Raw genomic sequence first — 9,390 nt, 5'->3', positions numbered from 1 at the left:
CGGCTACCTTTCTCACCTTGTAGAGTGTAAAATCTCTGAGGGCTGTTTGTTCTCTGCAACACCCACGGAATTTAGAATGGTGCCTGGCACATGGTAAAATGAGCAGTATCTAGAGTCACTGAATGAATGAGCCTCTCTGGAGAGACACAAAGGCTCCCTCAGAGAGGGGTTCCCTTAGTAATTTGTAGCAATCCAGACATATTTATTAAAACAGGATCTGGCCAAGCATGGCTGCATACCTGTACTCCCAGCACTTCCAGTGGGGAGGCTCAGGCAAGGGGATCTTAAGTTCAAATCCAGCCTGGGAAGGATAGATGAACTCTATCTCAAACACAAAGCCCTATTGGAGCATACTGTGTGGGTGGGAACTTGAGAGTTGAGGTGAGAAAAGAGCTTCTGAGTGGTAGTGAGAGGTTCAGCATATTAAATGTTCTTGTTTTCAGTAGTGTAGGTCAACTTGACACCAATGGGAGTCATCTGGGAAGAGGGACCCTCAACTGAGGAATTGCCTCCATCTGATTAGCTTGAAGGCATGTCTGTGAGTGGCTCTGGGTTATTTAAGACCATGCATGTGGTCCTGGGGTATTTAAGAAAGTAGATAGAGTAAGCCATGGAGAGCAAGCTGGTAAGCGGGTCCTGTTTCATGTTCCTGCATCCCTCCCTTGAGCTCCTGCCCTGGCTTCTCTCACTGGTGGACTGTAAACTGTAAGCCACACAAACACTTCCCTCCCCAAGTTGTCAGTGTTTTATTGCGCTGACAGGAAGTGAACTAAGATAACTTTACATAGACATATATGACAATTTAAAAAAAAAAAAGTTAGATGAGAACTGGCTTTGCCAGCAAACAATTTTGCAAATAAGACAGGGAGCCTGGTTTAATTTATCAATGCCTTGTAGTTTTTAATTCAGTCAGCAGTAAGAGAAAAGTAAACACAGGGAGGCAAGTGACCCAGCCAGCGACCCAAAGCAACACATTCTGTGCTTTCCTTCAGCCACTTGGCAGCCTTCGCAAGATGCGTTTACTCTGCACTGATTTTGGTGTGAACCTCGCGGCTCTTCACCCGCAGCTTGTTGACCTGGGACTCTGCAATGTCAGCCCGCTCCTCGGCTTCCTCCAACTCGTGCTGCAATTTGCGGAACTTGGCCAGGTTGGCATTGGATTGTTCTTCCTGAGAACAGACAAGAGTTCCAGCAGTTAGATGCCGTGGGCCTCACTCTGTTACCGGGTCAGATTATTCTACAATTGTATTTCTTTCTCAAGTAGTGATGGTCCTATCTGACCTCCAATCTCAACCCAATTTGTAACTCTAGTGACAATTTTGCCTTGAAGGAGGGAAAGAAGAAATTGTTTTCAAATGGAAGAGACCAGTCTTTTGTCAAACCTTCTTACCACCTCCCTGCTTTTTTCAAGATTCATTTTATGATGCAGGTGTTTAGCCTACATATACACACACACACACACATACATACATACATACATACATACATACACATATACACATACACATATATATGTATAAATGTATGTGTTTATGCAACATATTCAGGCAGTGCCAAAGCAGGCCAGAAGAGGATCTTGGAGACCTTCCAAGCAAAGACTCCTTTCCCCTGGAAATGTAGTTACAGATGGTTGTGAGCCAACATGTGGTTTCTGGGAATTGAACCTGCACTCTGTGCTTTTAACCACTGAGTAATCTCTCCATCACCTTGCTTACTTTTTTGATGTGTCTCTTGGGGGGAAGAGGAAGAAGAAACCCAGGTGTCCCCAGAGACCTCAGTAAGCAAATGTTTCCACTGAAATAGCTTGGAAATGACACTAACTATTTTTTTCCCTGTGTGTTTTAAGACTAATGCAGAGAAGGGGGAAGTGGGACTAAAACAAAAGTTGCCTGTTTTATGTTCTGTTACTATTCATGCCTGCCTTCCTTTCTACCTATCATATATATCTACAAGAATGGGGTGGGCACAGCAGGGGAAAGGAGAGCTTCCCGCATCATTTCTTTGCTGTTCGGTACTGCAGGACACAGAGCCTTGTACCACTGGCTGTCCCTCTAGTATCCCTGGAAGTTCTGGTTGCAGCAATACATACAGGGAGGAAAGCCTTATGTATAGAGTGAGTCAACAAGTCAGTTGAGAGAGGAGGGCAATCAATATTTGACTTTTAGGAACACATGATTTGTGAATATTGAGAGACATGAATTGTTTGTCCTGGTGTTCGTGTTTCTGTTCTGGGTTTGTTGCTATCAATTAAGGCCAGATATTCGGAGCTTTCTTTTTACCTGGTCCTTCCTGCCTAGCTATATTTAAATATCTCCTCTTGAACCCTATTCTATGATTAGCATGGGGTGTACACTTACATTTGTAAGATCACAACCCTCATAAAATACGTGAATGGTAGATTCTTACTGTGTGTCCTTCTTCCTCCCCATACATTTAAAACAGCAGCAACAACAATAACAACAACAAACAAAACACATTTTCTCTACCCAACAGAATTCTGCTTCTTTCTACAAAACCTCAGAGATACTCACAGCCTCCTCGGCTTGTCTCTTGTAGGATTTCACCTTCGCCTGCAGTTTGTCCACCAGGTCCTGCAGCCTGAGTACATTCTTACGGTCCTCCTCAGTCTGAAAGTTTGATTAAAAAAAAAAAAAAAGATATGCATTCAATCCAAAGAAATGCGTCTACCTTCAGTGCTAAAATAAGTCACTGTTGTGCCAGAAAGGGGACCTTGGGGTAAATGTGACAAACTCATGCTATGAACAATGGTCATGCTTGTTAAATGTGTATGATGTTCACTTTCTGTATTAAAGAATTCTATACATTTTCTCTAGTTCTTACCCTCCTATTCTGGGAGCGGCCACAGTAAAACTAACATCTAGCTTATTTTGATTTAATGCCTATATTCTTTTCTCTCTAGTACTGCCTTCCCTCCCTTCCTTTCTTCTCTTTCCCTTCCCTCCTTTCTTCCACCTTTCTTCCTATTAGTGGGAATCAAGCTCATGTGGAATATAAACTCTACTACTGACCTGTATGCCCCATTCTATGCTGTTTTTGTAAAGGCTTGGTGTGTACCTGGGATCAGTGACTCTGTCTTTTAACTTTTATGTACATGGAGTTAACATGCATGTCTGCAAGTGCCTTCTAAGTAGTCACGAGGGTTCTCCTTTCCCTGTGGGCAAGATACCTTTATGTTCTAGAAAGCTATTCCTCTTACCTGGTAGCTAAGTTCCTTTACTCTTCTTTCATGCTTCCTTAACCCTTTAACAGCTTCAGCATTACGTTTCTGTTCATTTTCGACCTCTCCTTCAAGTTCACGTACCTGTAACCAAGAAAGAAAGATGCATCTCCAGTCAGTGTTGGGGGGTTAGCCTAGGGTCAACTACAGGTATGAGCAGGGTGTGTACCTGACCCCACAACAAGAAGAGTGTGTCCCCTCACTCTTCCCAGATTTAGGACTGAAGACACCCACCCTGGCCTCCAGTTTCTGGATCTGCTTCTTGCCACCCTTCAGCGCCAGCTGCTCAGCCTCATCCAGACGATGCTGCAGGTCCTTCACCGTCTGCTCCAGGTTCTTCTTCATCCGCTCCAGGTGGGCACTGGTGTCCTGCTCCTTCTTCAGCTCCTCCGCCATCATGGCGGCCTGAGAGGGAAATAAATCAAAAAAAATAATGAACCCTGGTGGTGTCAGGCGGCACAGGTGTAGGAAGGGTAATGTGTGTGGTGCTCACATCAGTAATGGCTTTCTTAGCCTTCTCTTCTGCATTGCGTGACTCTTGAATCACTTCTTCAACTTCACTCTGCAGCTGTGAAACATCATTTTCCAACTTCTTTTTGGTGTTGATGAGGCTCGTGTTCTGTTAAAAAAAAATGGTGGGAATTTATAGTGTTTTCAGGTTGCCCACTTGGGGTTTACAATTGTTCTATTTTAGTCTAACCCCAGAATTTACTAGTGTGCATGGTTGGAACCTCCTTCCTCGTACTCAGTCCTTTACTGCCTATGTGATTTATGTATAAGGACCTCTGAAGTTTTAGGAGTGCCTGTACTGACAAGGTACGATGGTGCATGCTTAACATCCCAGCAGTCCAGAGGCTAAGGAAGGTAGATCATGAATTTGTGTTATATGGGAAGATTCTGTCTTGTGACAACAATAGTGAATACCTACTATTATTAGTCATCTTTTCATTTGTTTTATTTATATTATTCTCTGCTTAAAAGGTTGGAAATAATAGGGTTTTTGTTTTTTGTTTTGTTTTGTTTTGTTTTTATGTGTGTGAGAGTGTATGACATAGAATGTCTCTCAAAGGAACTATGTGTGTGTACATGGCGATACAGGGAGAGAGAGGAGGACTTGTCCATTGTGTGTACGTGTGTGTGTGTGTGTGTGTGTGTGTGTGTGTATTCTGAATTTGTGTCATGAAAACATTGTCCTAAAATTTCAACACAGTATTCTTGCAGGGAAGGAAAACTCCTTCTGCATATATTGGAAATGCTGAGTGTGGTTATATTGGTGTCACGGAGATCTTACAAGGGACTGTTATGACAGTTAATGCCTGGGCAAGAAGGGATGGTGCTGAGTGCCCTGTGAGGCAATGGAACAGTGGCCACGGTGCGGTTGAACTCTGATGTGCCCCTGATAAGTGCTGTATGAAATGTGTTTCAGTTTGGAGTCAAAGGCATGCTCACTGGGGGTTATTCTTCATGGTTTTATTAACCCCCAAAAGTCTACCTTTATGTCTAAATCTACAAAGCCCCCCTGGTAGGAAATTTAGAAAAGACAAATAGGAATGCACAGTAAGGTGACCCAGAGCTCTCTCATAGCTACAATGGTGGTTGAGATATAGCTCCATCCACGGTTACATCTACGTACCCACATTCTAGATGCCTCACTTAGCAGTGCACCAGCATCTGGCTCACCTGAGTGTGGAGGAGCTGCACACGCTCACTGGCGTCCAGCAGTTCCTGTTCTGCAATCTTCCTGCTCCTCTCGGTCTGCTCCAGCGTGGCCCGCAGCTCCTCGATCTCAGCCTGCAGCAGGTTGGCTCTGCGCTCTACGATTGCCAGCTGCTCCTTCAGGTCCTCTTGGCCCCGAAGAGCATCATCCAGATGCAACTGGGTGTCCTGTCAGTTAAAAAATATTTTGACTATTCTGAAGAGGATCTGCACACCTAGGAGATGAGCTAGAGGAGGGTGTTGGTGTTAGGAACAGGAGATATCTTGCCTGTCATTTGTATGAGCTTAACAATGATGGTGGCATCTGTTTAGAGTGGGAGCAAATTGTCAAGGGACAGAGGCTTGTTCTGTCTCTGCCCTTAACTTACTATCTGTCACATGCCCATCACTATCCTTTATCAATTATAGAGCATTTTCTACACATTCCCCATAATGCTTGACATCTGCTATTTCATTGGATCCTCACAGCATCCATGTGGTAGGAAACTTATTTTTATTGTATAGAAGAAGTAACAGGCCAGAGAGGCTAAATAACTTCCTTATAGTCAAAGCAACAAAGCCAAGATTCAACCTCAGGCCTGTTTTGAGCAAAGCCTGTGTATTCTTGATCTTGTTATTTCTTAACTTTATGCGTCTGTTTGATCTTCTACATACGATGTCTGTAGACTATTATGCTCTAAGCACACTGTGAGCCACAATAAACACTTTCTCCTTTAAGTTGAGTTTCACTAGAGCATTTTATCACAGCAGCAATGGGTGGAGGTAGCTAGAAACAGCTGTCTTAAGAAGTAATTAAGAAGAGTAGGCAGGTGTGTTCTGTAACTCATCTAAGAGGCGAATGCATGTCTACCTTGAGGATGCCTTGCGTGTTCCTGTAGTTTCTCAGGCTCTCGGCAGCCAAGCGGTTGGCATGGTTCAGCTGGATCTCCATCTCGTTGAGGTCTCCCTCCATCTTCTTCTTGACCCTCAGAGCGTCGTTCCTGCTGCGGATCTCGGCGTCCAGCGTGCTCTGCATGGTCTCCACGACTCTAATGTGGTTTCTCTTCAGCTGGTCGATCTCCTCGTCCTTCTCAGCAATCTTCCTGTCGATCTCAGACTTGACTTGGTTCAGCTCCAGCTGGATGCGCAGGATCTTCCCCTCCTCATGCTCCAGAGAGGCCTTAAGGACACAGTGATCAGTCATCACCGAGCAGCAGAGAACTCAAGTGGTTGGAGTCTACCCTGAGTTTGTGAGGCAAGCTCTTATTGCTGTCATCTTGTTGAACTTTTTAAGTTAATATAGTTGTCCTAAGAACCCATGTGGTGAATCATTTTTGTTTGCTTGTTTATCCAGTTACAGATTATATAGGACAGTTCTGTAGTAAAGGTATTGTGCACTATCTAAAGATTCATGACATACTGACAGAATTACCTGATTAATTTCACATATAGTATAAGTATACTACATGTACACATGTATAATGTTTCATAAACTACAGTCTTCGTGTATGACATATTAATCTGGCACAGAAACTATCAGCTTTAAAGTAGTTTTCTCCAATTATATAATGTGCACTCACTATACAATGTGGGGACAATGTATAAAAAAAACAAAGCTTCCCATTGCCCCTCACAGAGACAACTATTTTAATGTGGTACATTTTTCTACTATTTTTAAAGGCGGAGTATCTTGCTTTGTGTCCCAGTATGGCCTTGAGCTAATTCATGGCCTTTCTATGTCCCTATTTCTATCTATTTTTATCTAATCAAACTTTTATAAGTGAATATATGTCTTGTTTTTTTAAAAGCAAACATTTGTGTCTATCATAAATCTTTCTCCACATTGATTGTACTTTTGGTAATTTTTCTCTTATAGATTTAATAAATAATTTTGACAGAGGTAGGCTACAAAGGTCAGAGAATAATCTATGGGAGTTGCTTCTCTCCTTCTGCCTTGCGGGGTCTGAAGATTAGATAGAGGGCTAAGGATCGGTGGGAAGTGCCTTAAACTACTGAGCCATTTTTCTGGGCTTCTTCTGATTTCTTAAAGTGTGATTTTGCTATAAAGCTCTGGTTGACCTGGGCCTTCCTATGTAGAGCAATCTGGCCTCATGTTTGAACTAATCCTCCTGCCTCTATCCCCAAGTGCTGGGATCTCAGGTATTTGTAACCTCTCCTGGCCTATTACCATACTTAATTATTATTTGGAATTCTGCTGTTCTAGTTTGCTTCCTGTTTTTAATTGGAAATATTTGTCTTAAAGTTTCACCTCTTAAGATTATTTTTCTTGTAGTAAGTCCTAAGAAACTGAATGGATGGGTTTATTTGCACTTTTCTTAAACTCATTTTCATTTTATTCATGTGCACACGTGTTTGTGTGGATGTATGTCATGTCTCTGCCAGAGTTCTTGGAGGCCAGAAGAAGGGATAAGATCCTCAGGAGCTAGAGTTACAGGTGGTTGTGAGTTACCAGATGTGGGTACTGGGAACTTCACCCAGGTCTTCCTGAAGAGCAGTACAAGCTCTTAATGTATGAGACATCTCTCCAGCCTCCAGTACTGACAATACGAAAGCTTTAGATAGAATCACCTAATTGCACTGTGCACAAAGGTCCCACATTTAAATTTAAATCTGCTGCATAATAATGTATTCAATTCATGATGCCATTACTCATCTTGATACTTTTGCTAATGTCTGTCTGATATTCCCCCCACCCCCAACCTACCCCCTAACATAGCAACACACACACCTCTGCTTCCTCTAAGGCAGCCTGGATCTCACACTTCTCTTGTTCCACTTGCTTCTTTATTTTCTCCAGCTCATGGATATGCTTCCCTCCCTCTGCAATCTGCTCAGTCAGGTCAGAAATCTCCTCTGTGGAAGAACAGATAAGAAGAAGTGATTGAAGTGATGGCAACATGGGATGGTCCAGCCAGGACTGAGCAGGGATGGGAAGACTGGGACTCACGCTGTAGATTCTTGTTCTCTCTCCTCAGTGTCTCCAGTTGATCCAGAGACTCCTCATAGGCGTTCTTCACCTTGAACAGCTCCGTGCTGAGAGTACGGGATTCCTTCTGGCAGGACTCAAGCTCAGCCTGAGTTTCCTCATACTTCTGTCTCCATTCCGATAGAACCTGAAAAGGACGTGGATTGTCAGCTGGGACAGGGAGGAGGAAGACTTAATAGAGTTTTCATAAAGTTCAAGCAGGCTAGACCACCTTGTCAAAGTTCCTCTGCTTCTTGTCCAGGGCAGCGCAGGCTGCGTTGGTCCTCTCTACATCCAGCATGAGGTCCTCCACCTCGTTCTGCAGCCTCTGCTTCGTCTTCTCCAGGGAAGCACACTTGGCGTTCACGGCTTCTACGTGCTCCTCGGCTGCCTGCAGACGCTGAGCCAGCTTCTTCCTGAGAAGTTAGCCAGACTGTCAAGACCCAGCCAAAGCCAGGAACAAAACCATAACCGAACAATCCCTCTCAGCATTCTGTCCTAGGCTGGTGAACCCATCTGCCTCTCAGCAGTGATCATGATCACCGCACTTCATTTTAGACTGACAAATTGGGTTGTTCCAAAATGGCAGATAGTTGGGCTAAGTGAAATCCTTGGAATGTTACTAGATCTCCACAGGCTGCTGTCAGTGCTAGGTGCCTTACTTTATCAGTGGCTCTGGACTTATAGAACTTCTGTTTGGGAATCGCTGTGAAAATCATCACCTGGGACAACATTGTTGATTGGTTTATGCATCCCTTCTTAAGCCTACGTTTGTTATTCCACACTTTTCTTATTCCTTTTATGAATCCCCCTCCCATACACACACACACACACACACACACACACACACACACACACACACACACTGTCCAGAGATAATAGCTAATTTGTTTAAAACGTGTATGTTTGGACAGTCTAACTAGAGAACACAATTGTCAGATAAATCCAGACAATTAATGCATAAGCAAAGGCAAGTTTGATTTTCATTTGAGTGGTCTATATTTTTGCTTCATTCCCATTGGTGTGTCAAGGCCACATCCTTAAGACACAGAGAACCCTTTTAACTTGACACCCAGGAAGGTATATTGGAAGGTACTCTCTGTCTATGGAGTTTTATCTTATTTAGACCAATCCTGGAAATTTCGTATAGTTTAGGGAACTCGATTGTGATTTTTTTTTTTCAAGAGAGGGTTTTTCTGTATAGCCTTAGCTGTCCTGGAACTCACTTTGTAGACCAGGCTGGCTTCGAACTCAGAAATCCACCTGCCTCTGCCTCCCAAGTGCTGGAATTAAAGGTGTGCACCACTACTGCCAGCACTCAATTGTGATTTTAAGAGGAATGTTTGGTCTACTCAGAGCTTAAGCAGATGAACTCTGTAATCAGAACCTCTGGTTCCCATACTAGCTGTTCCTCTAAATAAGTCTATGCCCTCAAGTTAGGTTAGCTTCTTTCATCTATAAAAGGAAAAAA

General features: G+C 43.3%; 1 protein-coding gene across 2 annotated transcripts in view; it reads right to left on the bottom strand.

The window, feature by feature from the left end:
* Window positions 1–874: 874 nt before the first annotated feature.
* Window positions 875–9,390, bottom strand: part of LOC116077188 (myosin-8) — a 30,594-nt gene continuing 22,078 nt past the window's right edge. Inside the window, exons 29-38 of one of the 2 annotated variants that reach the window (XM_031351547.1) lie at window positions 8,152–8,335; window positions 7,902–8,067; window positions 7,683–7,807; window positions 5,805–6,113; window positions 4,919–5,122; window positions 3,732–3,857; window positions 3,473–3,643; window positions 3,218–3,322; window positions 2,532–2,627; window positions 875–1,169 (exon numbers count right to left, since the gene is read on the bottom strand). In XM_031351547.1, coding sequence (XP_031207407.1) covers window positions 1,020–1,169; window positions 2,532–2,627; window positions 3,218–3,322; window positions 3,473–3,643; window positions 3,732–3,857; window positions 4,919–5,122; window positions 5,805–6,113; window positions 7,683–7,807; window positions 7,902–8,067; window positions 8,152–8,335 — 1,636 coding nt within the window. In that variant the 3' untranslated portion in view covers window positions 875–1,019. The remainder of the gene's footprint in view (window positions 1,170–2,531; window positions 2,628–3,217; window positions 3,323–3,472; window positions 3,644–3,731; window positions 3,858–4,918; window positions 5,123–5,804; window positions 6,114–7,682; window positions 7,808–7,901; window positions 8,068–8,151; window positions 8,336–9,390) is intronic. The other variant, XM_031351546.1, reaches the window with a different exon arrangement.

This window comes from Mastomys coucha, unplaced genomic scaffold (assembly GCF_008632895.1).
Source record: "Mastomys coucha isolate ucsf_1 unplaced genomic scaffold, UCSF_Mcou_1 pScaffold5, whole genome shotgun sequence".
NCBI classification, from domain to species: Eukaryota; Metazoa; Chordata; class Mammalia; order Rodentia; family Muridae; genus Mastomys; species Mastomys coucha.
Note: the sequence above shows the minus strand (reverse complement) of the source record. Positions and strands in the feature narration are given on the sequence as shown.